Raw genomic sequence first — 12,682 nt, 5'->3', positions numbered from 1 at the left:
ACAGAATTGGACATGACTGAGCAATTGAACTGAACTGAAAGTTTTATCCACATTGCAGTGTGTACTGGTACTTAGAAAAGAAATATTTGGCTGCGCTGGGTTTTAGTTGCGGCACATGTGATCTTTAGTTGTCGCATGAGGACTTAGTTGCTGTGAAATCTAGTTTCCCAGCCAGCGATCGAACCTGGGCCACCTGCATTGGGAGCATAGAGTCTTATTAGCCACTAGGCCACCAGGGAAAGCCCCTGAGTTAATTTTTGAATATGGTGTGAGGTAAGGGCCTAACCTCATTCTTTATCATTTAGATCCATTTTTCCCAGCATCATTTGAAAAGACTATCCTCTTTCCCCTGAATGGTCTTGGCACCCTGTCAAAGACCATTTGACCAAATTTGTGTGGGATTCTCTAGGCTCTGCTTTCTATTCTGTTGATCTATGTGTCTACTTCTGTGCTATTACCAGTTTTGATTACTTTGTATTAAGTTTTAAAATCAGGAAGTGTGAGCCTTTCAACTTTCTTCTTTTTCAAAGTTGTTGTCATTATTTGGGGCCCTTGCAATTCCATGTGGACTTGAGGATTGACCTGTATATTTCTATAAAACAGGCCATTGAATTTTGATAGAGATTCATCAACTTAGTAGATACTTGATTAGTACTGTCATCTTAACAGAATTAAGTCATCAAATCCAGGGACACAGATGCTTTTCACTTTAGTACTTTTCATTGCAGAAGTCGTTCACCTCCTTGGTTACCTTTATTCTCAGGTATTTGACCCTTTTGGATGCTACTGTAAGTGGTATTGTTCCTTTAGTTTCTTTTTCAGGTTGTTCATTGCAGGTATAGAAACACATCTGATCTTTGCATATTGATCTCACACCCTGAATCTTTGCTGAATTAGCTTATTAGCTCCAGTAGTATTTTTGTGGATCACTGGACTTTTCTATATATAAGATTATATCATCTGTGAATATAGTTTCACTCCTTCCGTTCCAATTTCAAAGCCTGTTAATTATTTTTCTTGACTAATTGCCCTGGCTCAATCTCCAGTGCAGTGTTGAATATCAGTGGAGCAAATGGGCGTCCTGGTCTTGGTGTTAAAGTTTACAGTCTCTCACCACTGGGGATGACATTAGCTGTGGGTTTTTTCATGAATGTTTGTTATGTGTGGAAATGCCCTTCTTTTCCTAGTTTTCTGAGTGGTTTTATCATGGGAGCAAATAACTTTCTTCTATCCATTGAAAGAATTTTTTTTTTTCTGCACCTATATTCTGTTACTGGAGAAGGAAATGGCAGTCCACTCCAGTATTCTTGCCTGGAGAATCTCATGGACAGAGGAGCCTGGCGGGCTACAGTCCATGGGGTCACGAGAGTCGGACACGTCACGATGACTAAACCACCGCCACCACCACATTCTGTTAATGCGGTGTATTACACTGATTGATCTTCTTACGTTGAACCACTCTGGCATTTCTGGGAAAAATCCTACTCAGTCATAGCATATAATTCCCTTAATATGCTGATAGACTTGTTCTGCTAGTATTTTGTTGAGGATTTTTGTTATAAATAATTCTGATAACAGAATTTTCTTTCTTCATAAAGGATACTGGTGTATTTGTCTGCCTTTGTTACCAGGGTAATACTGCCCTCATAAGATGAGTGAGGAAGTGTTCCCTCCTTTTCTTTTTTGGGAAAGAGCTTGGGAAGGATTTGTGTTAACTTTTCTTTGAATTCTTGGGAGAATTCTGTAACAAAGCCATCTGCTTCAGTCTTTTTCTCTGCAGGAAGTTTTGATTACTGATTCAATCTTCTTACGTGCAAGACATCTCTTCAATTTCCTTTTTCTTCTTGAGTCACTTTGAGCGTTTTGTCTTCAGGAATTGGCCTCGTCTGGGTTACCTGACTTGTTGGCCACATTTGTTCATGCTCTTCTCTCGCCGTCCTTTTTATGTCTGTGACGCAGTCATGTCCCACTTAGCTTTTATGATTTTAGTTATCTTCTCTTTTTGTCAGTAAAAGCTACCGTTTGGTCAATTCTGTTGATTATTTTAGGAACTTTAAACGTTAAGTTTTCTGACATGTGAGTTCCACCTTTGGAACTGAGTCCCTGAGTGCAAAAGTCCATGGTGTCCTCAGGCCGCAGGATATAGAGGGGGAGTGGATCTTGGGGACAGGTTGTCGTGATGCTGAGCAAGGGAACCTCTCAGCAGAGGGACGCAAGTAGCCTTCTTGGAATTCAAGTGTCCTTCATACCAGAATCTGTTCACTTCTGAAAGGGGTGTTGACCCAGCATGCTGGAGGTGTGGGGGGTGAGGGGCGCTGGGAGTGACAAACAGGTTGATAAAAGTTCAGGTAAAAGGCTACCTTCCCAGTCCATGTATGTGAGCATCTCAGTCCCTGCCTCTGCTGTTTGCTGTGTTAAGAAGAGACCACGGTCTAATTCACAAAGCCCTGCAAGCACAGCCACTGTGTGAGGGTCCTCAGCTGTGCTTAGAAATGGGGGGAACAGGAAGAAAGACAGTAAGCGTGCAGCCCGAGGAGAAGACGGAAGGCAGTCCTGGAAAAGGTGGCAGGAAGGAAGAGCACGCGTGCGGGTGAGACAGAGAGCAGGACAGCTCACTTGAGAAGCCAGAGCGGCAGCTGAGAGAACAGGGACGAGGAGGCCAAGAACAGCCCCCAACAAACGTCTCGGGGAGCAGGCCTCAGCCCCTGGGCGGCCTCGAGCGGGGCACTCAAGACAGGTAGCCAGGCACTCAGGGCCGCTCAGGCTTCCACGTCTCCACGGGCCGTTCTAAAAACTGACAGCCTCAGGAGATGGTCCTGCCCCTGTGGGGCCACAGGCTGTATTTGCCGACCCTGTCCCTCCAGAGCCGGAGGCCTAAGAGCATGGAACGTCAGGCCATCCCTGCGTGGATGCGGAAGCCTGGGGAGAGGAGGGCTGGATCTGACTGAGGGTGGGCTTGACCTCAGCTTTATCATCTCCGAGAGAGAGACCTTCTGGCGAAGGGATGACGCCCGGAGCCCCTTTGATGGAGGCAGGCTCTCACACACCCTGCTCACGGGGACAGGACCTGTGCTGAGCCTTTTGCTCCATCCTTGAGCAAGAGGGAGGCCGTGGGTCCTCCCTGAGACAGGCCCCCAGCTGAGCCACCAGCCAGACTCAGTGGGTCACCTGAGCTTAGCTGCTGCTTGGTGACCGGAGGCCCAAGTCGTGTTCCTGGAGCAAGAGGGCCGAGTGCAGGGCCCTCGAGTTGGGAGAGTTGGGGGGAGGTGTGGGGGTGGGCCCGGGCGTTGTGACCGTCACCACATAGACCCCCATTCAGACTGTGGCAGCCACAGGGGCAGAGCGCTCTGCAGGGGAGAAGTCTCCAGATGGGGTGGGGGTCTCAGCGAGGGCCAGCCTGCCAGGCAGAGGTTTCCATGAGGCGGTAGCTCGAGAGAGTGGGTGGGAAGAACTGACCTTAAATTTCCAGTCCCCTAGAGGGTCAATGCCCGGGCCACACTCTGCTCACCTCTCTTGTGAGCAGGCCACCCCTTCCTGTGTTCTGAGAATACCTCTGCCCCTGCCTTGAGTGGACTCCTGATTTTAGAAGGTGAACCTAGGACCCTGTGCAGCAGCCTGTGCCTGATAGAAATTCAGTTCCCAACCTGCATCTGAGCTTGTTGAGAAGGGCGGATCCTCACCCACCAGGACCCCCAGGACTCAGTCGCCTGTCCCAGGAGGGGTGAGCCAAGCCCCCACCTCGTGTCCCTGCCCCGCCGACCTCCCCACCAACAGCTGACTGTCCTGACACTGGACAGAGGCAGCCTGAGTTGGAGCAGACACGTGTGTCTGGGCCTTTCTCTTGCATCAGGTCAATAGTGTATCCAGCACTGGGGGGCCAATGTGAGCCCCCGCCAACCCATGTGTGACCAGGAGCAGCTGGGGTCGAGCAAAGGCAGGAGAGGTGGCCCTGAGGATCGTGAGCACCGCGAGCTCCCAGTGCAAAGGCCCTGTGGCCCCACGTGGCTGGTGGGCGAGCAGGGTGAGAGGACACAGGGGAGGGGCAAGGTGATGGGTGGAGACCCCAGGTTCAGGCTCAGTGAGGTAGGCCATGGGAGGGCTCTGCAGGAGGGTGGGGTCTGACTGTCCTCGAGAGGAGGGTGTGGGTCTCAGGACAGGCTCTGAAGGTCGGGGTGGGGCCGCTTCTGACCAGTGCGGGCCCCTCAGGGACCCGAGCCTCTGGAGGCATGGGCAGGTCTGATGGGGCCCTTGATTTGTTAGTGGGCCACGTACCCACCCTGACTGCACCTGGGACGTCCCCTGGGGCGAGAGGATGCCACCGGGTTCCTGGGCCACCTTCCTGCTGTCACTCCTGTCCATGGCTCCGCCCACGGCTCCGCCCAGCCTGCAGGTCTGAGCATCACCATCCGCGTGTGTCCTAAGAGGTCCCAGGAGTCTTGGGACCAGCATGGCTGGACCGAGGCCAAGAGAAGAGCCCACACCAGGGGTGCCGAGTCCTGTGGCCTCCCAGGTCTGATCTCTGGGTGGCGCTGAGCCCAGAGTGTGGTGGGCAGGGCTGGCAGGGCAGGGACCCACCATGTCTCCTGGCAAGGAGGCCACCTGTGGTTCTGGGGCCAGGGGGCCACCCCAAGCTAAGACACAGTGTCTCTTCAAGGCCCCTGCCCGTCCTGGGCCCCACAGGGGCACCCCTGGTGCTCCCACCCACTGGCAGGGTGCCCAGGACAGGCCCCCAGGAAGGGCCCAGGCACGGCGGGCCAGCGGTAGCTCCATGCGGCCATCGTGGGCAGACGTGCTGGCTCCAGGCTCCATGTCTGAGGCCCCGTCTGTCCCGTGGTAGACACAGGGCGCCTGTTTGCCTGCGAGCAGAACACGGCCTCTCTGTTGGCACCTGGGCCGGCCGGCCCCCAGGCGGGCGGGGGGGCTCTGCACAGACTCACGCTTGTGCCCACCTCAGTCTGGCCTCCTGGCCTAGACCAGCTTGTTCTCGCAGGGACCCTCCGCGTTGCGGCAAGGCGCCGTGGATGGCTGGGGGGCAGGTGTCCACTCACTGCTGACGTCAGGCTGTGGAGGTTCTGGGCTGCAGCCCAGGAGGGTTGCCAAGCAGCACACCATTAATCCAGTTCCACCTGAAGCAAGCAGGCCACAGAATGGCTGCCCTGGGGACCCCACACCCCAGCGCCCAGGCCGGGGCTGACCGCTCTGCTGTGACGCCCTCCCAGATTAGGGTCAGGGAGCAGGAGGCTCCAGTGTGAGATGGGGAGCGTGGTCACATGTAGGGAGAGGACCTTGATCAGGGTTGGTGGGGGTAGCCCACCCAAGGAGGACAGAGGCCCTGTCCACACCCCTGGGCGTTGGTCACTGCAGGGGAGAGTGGGTGCAGGGGTGTGTGGGCTCTGAGGGGAGGCCCGGCTTCTCCCACCCAGGCACCTCCTGCGTGCAGTGGGGACCCACTCGGGAGGAGAGAGGAGAGGTGAGGTTCTCTCCCAGCCACACTGGCACACGGCACGCTGGGCTGAGGACCAGCCCGCCAGTGCCAAGGACCCAGAGTGGGTGCTGCGGGCACGGCGGGGGGCAGAGGCCGTGCGGGCAGCACTGGGACGCCAGTGTCCGGGGCCTGCTGACCGAGAGCGTGGCCAGGGCGGGCGCCTCAGGACACCCGGTGAGCAGCGACGTGGGGCCCAGGCAGATGAGGAAGCGTGGACCCCACCCGGGCCAGCAGCCCCTCCTCTCCAGCCCTGTTTCCCGCATGTCCTTGTGGACGGAGACCCCTCACTCAGAGCAGCCAGCCGCTGTCTTCCTGCTTTATTTCCTGCCATGAGCCCTGCCCACCTCTACTCGGGTTCCGGGTACGGCCACTCCCGGGACGTGAAGTAGCCCCTCAGGTCCTGGCGGCTGAGCGGCGGGAAGTAGGGGCCAAGCCGCCTGCGGATCCACCACTTGCCCTCGGCCGCGTGCCTGCCCCCGGGGCGGCTGAACTTGTACCTGTAGTGCTCTCCTCGGACCCACCTGCAAGGTGAGGGCAGCGGGCAGCCTCAGCCCCTGGACAGCCCTGGGTGCAGAGCTGGGCTGTGCCTGGCCAGGAGCAGCCAGAGGCCCGGCCTGTGATGGCGGGCAGGGGGGCTCGGGAGCAGAAGGGCCAAGCCTCAGGGCCCGCAGACTGAGCCCGCGGTCCTCAGTGGCTGCGTGGGGCCTCGGGACTGTTGTGTTCAGGCCTGGTTCTGGGCCGGGCTGGCCCCCAGGGCAGAGCTCTGCATTTAGGGGAGAAGCCCTGAGAGGCAGCCGAGGCTGCAGCGGGGGCCTGTCTGGCAGGGGCGTCTCACCTGGGGGGGTCCCGGCCCTCAAAGGGGTTGCGGGCCAGCAGGGACAGGGCCTGTGCGTCGTTGGCCAGGAGCTTGCCCGCCAGGTGGATGATCCACTCGTTGTGCTCGTAGGTCTGGGGGTGAGGAGAGGACGGGGCACTCGGGTGCAGACAGCTGAGAGCCCCAACGTGTGTGCACCCCGCCCCTCCCTCCTGACAGCCTTCAGGCTGCTGGCCTGGGAGCCCTGACTCAGCACGCTTGGCGGTCAGCTCTCCTGGGTGGGGCTTTCCTGGGGGCCTGTACCCCGTGGTGTTGGTCCTTCCTGTTCTTGCCGCCTGCTTGCTCTCCTGGGCGCCTCCCCCCGGCCCCGTCCTGTCCTCGGGGACCTGGGTGGAGCGGGGCCAGGCCTAGCTTCGTCAATGGCAGGACCAGGGGTCTCAGACACGTGACTGAGCCTCCCGGAAGCTGTTGTCCTGGGCGGGGGTCACAGTCCTGCTGGTTTGCTCGGGTCTGAGCGAAGGCCCTGTGGATGCTGGCTGCCGTGCTGCTGGCCATGCCTGCCTTGTCTGCTCTGGGGGAAGCACTCTGAGAAGCTGTCAGGGAGGCCCGGCCCTGGGCACCCACAGAGCCTTGGGGGGGCCCTGGCAGGTTCCTGTGGGCCACGCCCCAGCATGGACTCCCTTGCCTCATCCTGTGTCTGCGGGGCCTCCCCACCAAGGGCCTTACCTGGAAAGCCGTGAACCACATGAGCCAGTCCAGGCGGTGGTGGTATGGCGAGATGAGGCAGGGGCGCCGCCTCAGGTCCCCAGGCTTGCACTTGAACTCGTAGTCCTCCCAGGTGGCATCGGGCGTGCTGGCGTTGGTGCTGGCCGTGCCCTGCAAGATGACCTCCGTGCGCTCCCTGGTGATGCTGGCGGGGACGGGGAGGGGCTGAGTCAGGGCTGAGCCTCCCCACCCTGACCCCCGGCCCGGGCAGGCCACGGTAAGGCTGGGGGTGCAGGCAGGGGCTGGCCGCATATGTGCGTCTCCCCTGGGGTCTCAGTGGCCCTGAGGTACCTGCCAAAGGCCCCATATGTGTTGACGATCCGGAGGGGGTTGAAGGAGCTGTTCATGACCTGCCGGGGGCTCAGCAAGTTGAGGACCACAGGGATGCTGAGCCAGGCCACCAGAACGCCCAGTGCCAGGTTGACCATGCCCCGTGCCACGCGGCCTGCTGGGAGGGGGCACAGTGGGTGGGCTGCGGCCCCTTGGGCCCATGGAGACCAGGAGAGGTACAGCTGGTCCCTCGGGGAGTCTGGGAAGGGCTCCCACCACATGCAGCTGCCTTTTCCCTGAGCCTAGGATACCTTCCAGGCTGATGCGGAAACACGGCTACTCCTCTCAGCCCCCCTCCAGCCCCCAAGCTGTCCCAAGACCTGGGCTGGAGCATCTGAGGTCACAGTGCCAGGGACCAGGGCATACCGTCTATACCACGCAGGCGAAAGTGACCCTGCCCAGGAGTGGAGACACTGCTCTGTCCCCAAGGCCACTGGGGTGGGCACGGGGCCGGGTGCCATAGCCTCAGGGGTTGACTGGCACCAGACACGGAGACCACCTAGGCTCCCCAGACACACCCACGTTCCAGTGTCACTTACCGCGTGTCCGCGGGGCCCCGGGCCCTCGGGCCTCCCCCTCCTGAATCTTCAGGACTTGGTCCTTGAGGCGGCCAGGCCCCGAGGGAAAGAGGCCGCCCAGGGTGGCGTCATCGAAGCAGGCGAGGCTGGGCACGATGGTCAGCCAGTTTAGGAAGCTCAGGTTCCCGCTGATGATGAGGACCACCTGCGGGGAGACAGGCTCCAGCGCTGCACCTCACGAGCTGTGGTGACGGACGGGCCGGGGTCGCGCTCTTCCCGAAGCCTGTGCTGATCCCAGGGGCCCGGCCCCCCGCCCCACCCAGGCCACTTGCCCTGCCTCCCTCAGACTGGCCCAGGGATGCCCATGTCCCAAATGACCTCAGAGGTGGGCTCTGCCCTGCGCCTCTGGTGAGAACCCTCCTGCCGACCCTGAGTCTGGCCTTTCCCCCGTGCAGAGGCTGCTGGGGTTCTCAGCTTCACAGCCGGGAAAGGACGAGTCTGTGTCTGTGGCAGCCGTCACTGTGACCGGTGAGCAGCAGGCCCAGCGCGGCCCCCTCGCCAGCCAGCCCCAGGGCCCCGCAGCGCGCCCCTCACTGGGGCGGGGTCTGGAGGGGCTCCTGCTGCTCCCCGGGCCAGGACTGGGGAGTGCGCTGGCGCGTGCGCCTGTGCCGGCCCTGCTTCCACCACGGAGTGACCGGCATGAGGCCGGCCCTGGACCCAGCCTCCCCCAGGACAGGGGGTCTGTGAGGTCGGCCTGTACCTGGATGCAACTTAGCCGCACCCTGTCTTCGTGACCGTCCCAGTGCTCTCTGCTGGGTGGCTGCCCGAGAGTCAGGGCACTGCCCCTCTTGAGAAGCCTCCATGGGCCCAGCTGGACCCAGTGAGTGTCGTCCCTGTGAGCCTGGATGACCAGGGTCCAGGAAGCCCACAGGTACTCAGTCCCCTGGGCTTGGCACTGACCAGACAATGTGTCAGAACTAAGGTCCCCCACGTGCGGGGCAGAAGGGGCTTCCGCTCCCTGGTCTGTCCACTAGTGTCGCCGCCGGCGTCCCGGGGCTGCCTCCCAGCCAGCAGCTCCACAGGGTCCCTTCTGGTGACCGCATGTCTGTCAGCTGTTCTAGAGACTGAAAGCGGCACTACTTAGTGCAGACCTGGCTGTCGAGGGTGTGGCCAGGAGGGGGGAGGAGGGGCTGCAGGGTCATGCCTGCCCATGTGCCCAGCAGGCACCTCTGAGCACAGGGCCCCAGGGCCAGGGCCCCAGGCCAACTGCGCACAGAGCCTCTGGGTCCCTACAGGAGTGACAGACACAGGGGAGGAGGTTCCAGGTGACTCAGCAGGGGGCTGGCTGGAGGCCAGGGAGGGTGAGGGTTGTACCTGGACACCCCAGAGCCTCGCTGAGTGCAAGTCCTGGCAGAGCCTGTCCTGTCAGCAAGCAGACTGCCAGCTGCAGCCTTTTCATTTTCATTATATGGTTTTCAAAGAGGTGACGTTTTCCACTTTCAGGAAGTCCAAGTTACATTTTTAAAAAACTTTACAGTTTTGCTTTTTGCATCCCATCTAAGAAATCTTTTCTTCATTCAGAGATACAAAGATCTAAAAGCTTTCCAGGCCTGGCTATTATGTTTAGGTCTCGGATCTATTTCAAACTAGCTTTTTGGGGAAGGTGTGAGATAAGGGTCACACTGGCTCTTCTTTGGTCCAGGCTCTGCCCCTGGGGGTGGTGGGGCTCAGACCCGCAAGGAAGCAGGGGCTCTGGGATGACAGGGCTCTCAGGTGTGGGCGGTCCATGCAGGGGTATCTACAGGGAGACACCGCCTCAAACACCATCTCAGAAAAGGGGAAACGACACCAGGAGCTGCAGGTCAGCAAAGTAGAAGGAAATGGGGATCAGTAGCACCGGCAAGCAAACAGACCCTCAGTGACAAGAGACTCTCAGTGACAGCAGACCCGCAGTGACCACAGCGCAGTCGCCATGGTGATGACAGGAGTAAGGGGGACTTCATCAAGGTCAGCTGTCCAACCAGATGGTCACATTTCTGCAGAGCAGTCAGACTTGGACCAGCCGACAGCACCCAAGTAGCAGAGTGGCCGAGTGCCCACCCAGGTCGCTTGCATGCGTATCTGCTGCCCGTGGGCTCCTCTGCTTCATGGGTCAGGGCCGAGTGGGGTGTTGAGGGAGGAGGTAAGACCACAGGCCCAGGCCGGACCTGTGCGGCCAGGTGAGGCTCAGCTGATACCCACTCCTTGATTTGTCGTTAAAGCTGCGTCTCCATCCTGGTGACCAGGGAGAACATGTGGTCTCAGACGCCAGCCTGACCCAGGTCTAGTGGGGAGGTGGGTGTCTGCCCAGTCAGTTTCATGGACCATGACGGGGTTTCGCAGAGCGTGATGTGAGATGCGGAGCCACAGCTCTCCCTGGATTACTTTGGGGTTTTTTCAGCTGCGCTGCACAGAGGGGGAGTCCTAGTCCCCCAACCAGCGATCGAACCCGTGCCCCTGCGGTGGAAGAGCGGAGTCCGAACCACTGGCCCACCAGGGAGATCTCTCCCTGCATTACTCTGGAAAGCTAGTCTTCCTGCGTCTGAGCCTAAAAATAGTTTCTATGTTTCACTGTCTAGGATGTTAACTAACCCTGGTGCCCAAAGTGGCCCCACCTGCACCTGCCCTGGTCTGGTGGTCTCTCCCACAGCCACGCCCAGCCCCTTGAGGTCCCTGGGCCTCTGGTCTTGAGCTGGCAGGGCCACTCAGGGCTGACGGGGCTTTGCCCTGGGGTTTGCTGAGACCACAGGATCCTGAGGGTCTGGGCTGGAGTTGCCAGCAGGCCCTCCACCACCACTGGGGCGGCAGGGATCGTGTGGCCCGGGCCCAGCTCCCCCTGGGCAGACCTCGTCTCCAGACCAGCAAGTCCTTAGATGCTTCTCGGGTCCCTCCTCTGTGTCAGCACGGGCTTAGGGGAGCTGTCCCTTTGCCCCTCCTGACAGCCCCGCCAGTGCATTGTGCTTGCGGGTGGGCTGGCAGCCGGGTGGGGCCCGTTCTCTCCATGGCTCAGCTGTGCAGTAAGGCCACTGGCATTGGAGATGGAGGGTGAGGACAGGCCGGTCCCCGGGGGCCTGCCATCTGGGTGCAGCTGTGGGGCCACGTGGGTGGCGAGCCCTCTGCTTACTGCCAAGTTCTCAGCTGAGACGGCTGCCAGAGCTGGGGAGAAGCCCCTGGCGCACCGCAGCCTCCATCGCGAAGACACCTCTGGGTCTGGCTCTGGGGGCCCTGCCCGTGTCCCACAGCCCCTGAGAAGGTTCGGGGAACAACTGGCCCCATCCACTGTCACACTGCCCTCGAGCCTGGTGCGCGCTCGGGCCCCGCAGGCAGTGGACAGGCGGTGTGTGCTCAGAGCTCTGGGAGAAGCCACCAGTCCCACCACCCCCGCCACACTCAAACTGCCGCTGTCACGCTGCGGAGCAGGGGAGCTGGGGGCTTCCTGGAGCCGCCTGCCCACGTTCACCTCAGGTGGCCCAAGGGAGGACCTCCCGGGTGTGGCTGGTGCAGCCTGCACCCTCACTGAGCCATAGCCTTGCCTTCCGGCCACTTGGGCTCCTGAGACCCCAGAGGCGTCCAGAGAAACCCAGGCAGGACGCTGCTAGCCTGAAGGACCCCGAGCAGTGAGCAGTGTCTGTTCCTCTGCACCCTCGCATGTACACGCACCACGCTGAAGCCCAGACCGGTGAGCAGCACGGAACGATGCTCCGTGAGGATCGCGATCTGGGAGACTGTGTGGGGCCGTCTGTGATGTGGCGCAGGCGCAGGCGGCCCTCTGAGGGAGGTGAGGCAGCAGAGCCGACCGTGCCCAGGCCGACTCCCAGGCCAGAGTGAGCGGCGCTCTTGGGCCTGAGGCGGCCTGGGATGAGGGTGCCTGACGGTTCACTGCAGCGAGGCCTCAGCCCACACGTGTTCTGGCCATTTCCCATTTCCGAGGATGAGTCAAAAGTAAAACAGTGTAAGCCTTTGGCCTGAAAAATGTTAAAAAATTAGAAGAAAAGGAAAGAAAAAAGAGGAAGGCAGCCCAGGGAGCCAGGACATCTGCCGACTGAGCTCGGAGCCCCTCAGTGGTCCCCACTCAGCTCCACGAACGAGAGGGAGGTGGGCGGCAGCAGGAACGTGGAGAAGGGTGATCAGGACGCAGGGTCTCTCCTGAGAGCCGAGCTGAGCACGAGGCCTGGCAGTGTCAGGACCCGCCACCCCTACCACGGACAAGGATCGAGAGCGAGGCCCAGGGACACCAGCATCGCCCCTGCTCCCCGCACACTTCCTCTGCCCTGCTGAGCCAAGTTTCCCAAGACCCCACCACTGCCACCTCCACCCCAAGAAGCAGGGCTGCCTCTCGGGGCTGTCTGCCTTATGCTCAGAGGCCGCACAAGTGACTGCATTTGGAAAAACGAAGCGTCTGAGATGCCGGGAGCTGGAGGGGCTGGCTTGCCATGTGGGCACAGGGTAGGGGGCTCAGGAACCGAGAGCTGCAGTCCCGCCTTGGTTCCCTTGGCCACAGAGCTCGGAGGATGGGGCCTCCTCTGTGAGGCTGGGGAAAGGGCTTGACCCACCCAGGGTGTGTCCTCACTGACCTTACTCGGGTCTGGAAGACCCCTGAGTCCTGGGAACTCATGTGGAGAGACACTGTGTGTCCAGGAGGCTCAGAAAGCGATTTGTAAGGGAATCAGCGGCTGTCAGGAGAGAATCCGCAACACTGGCATCAAGCACTGACCGAAAGGTTACAGACTG

The 12,682-nt window shown here is 59.9% G+C and overlaps 1 protein-coding gene across 3 annotated transcripts in view; it reads right to left on the bottom strand.

The window, feature by feature from the left end:
* Positions 1–5,811: 5,811 nt before the first annotated feature.
* Positions 5,812–12,682, bottom strand: part of LMF1 (lipase maturation factor 1) — a 52,315-nt gene continuing 45,444 nt past the window's right edge. For all 3 annotated transcript variants that reach the window (XM_068968244.1, XM_068968245.1, XM_068968246.1), the window contains 5 exons: positions 7,934–8,117; positions 7,356–7,512; positions 7,026–7,209; positions 6,321–6,433; positions 5,812–6,006 (listed from right to left, as the gene is read on the bottom strand). In XM_068968244.1, coding sequence (XP_068824345.1) covers positions 5,832–6,006; positions 6,321–6,433; positions 7,026–7,209; positions 7,356–7,512; positions 7,934–8,117 — 813 coding nt within the window. In that variant the 3' untranslated portion in view covers positions 5,812–5,831. The remainder of the gene's footprint in view (positions 6,007–6,320; positions 6,434–7,025; positions 7,210–7,355; positions 7,513–7,933; positions 8,118–12,682) is intronic.

The sequence above is a fragment of the Capricornis sumatraensis genome, chromosome 3 (genome assembly GCF_032405125.1).
Source record: "Capricornis sumatraensis isolate serow.1 chromosome 3, serow.2, whole genome shotgun sequence".
Lineage (NCBI taxonomy): Eukaryota > Metazoa > Chordata > Mammalia > Artiodactyla > Bovidae > Capricornis > Capricornis sumatraensis.
This window is presented reverse-complemented; position numbering and strand designations above follow the sequence as displayed.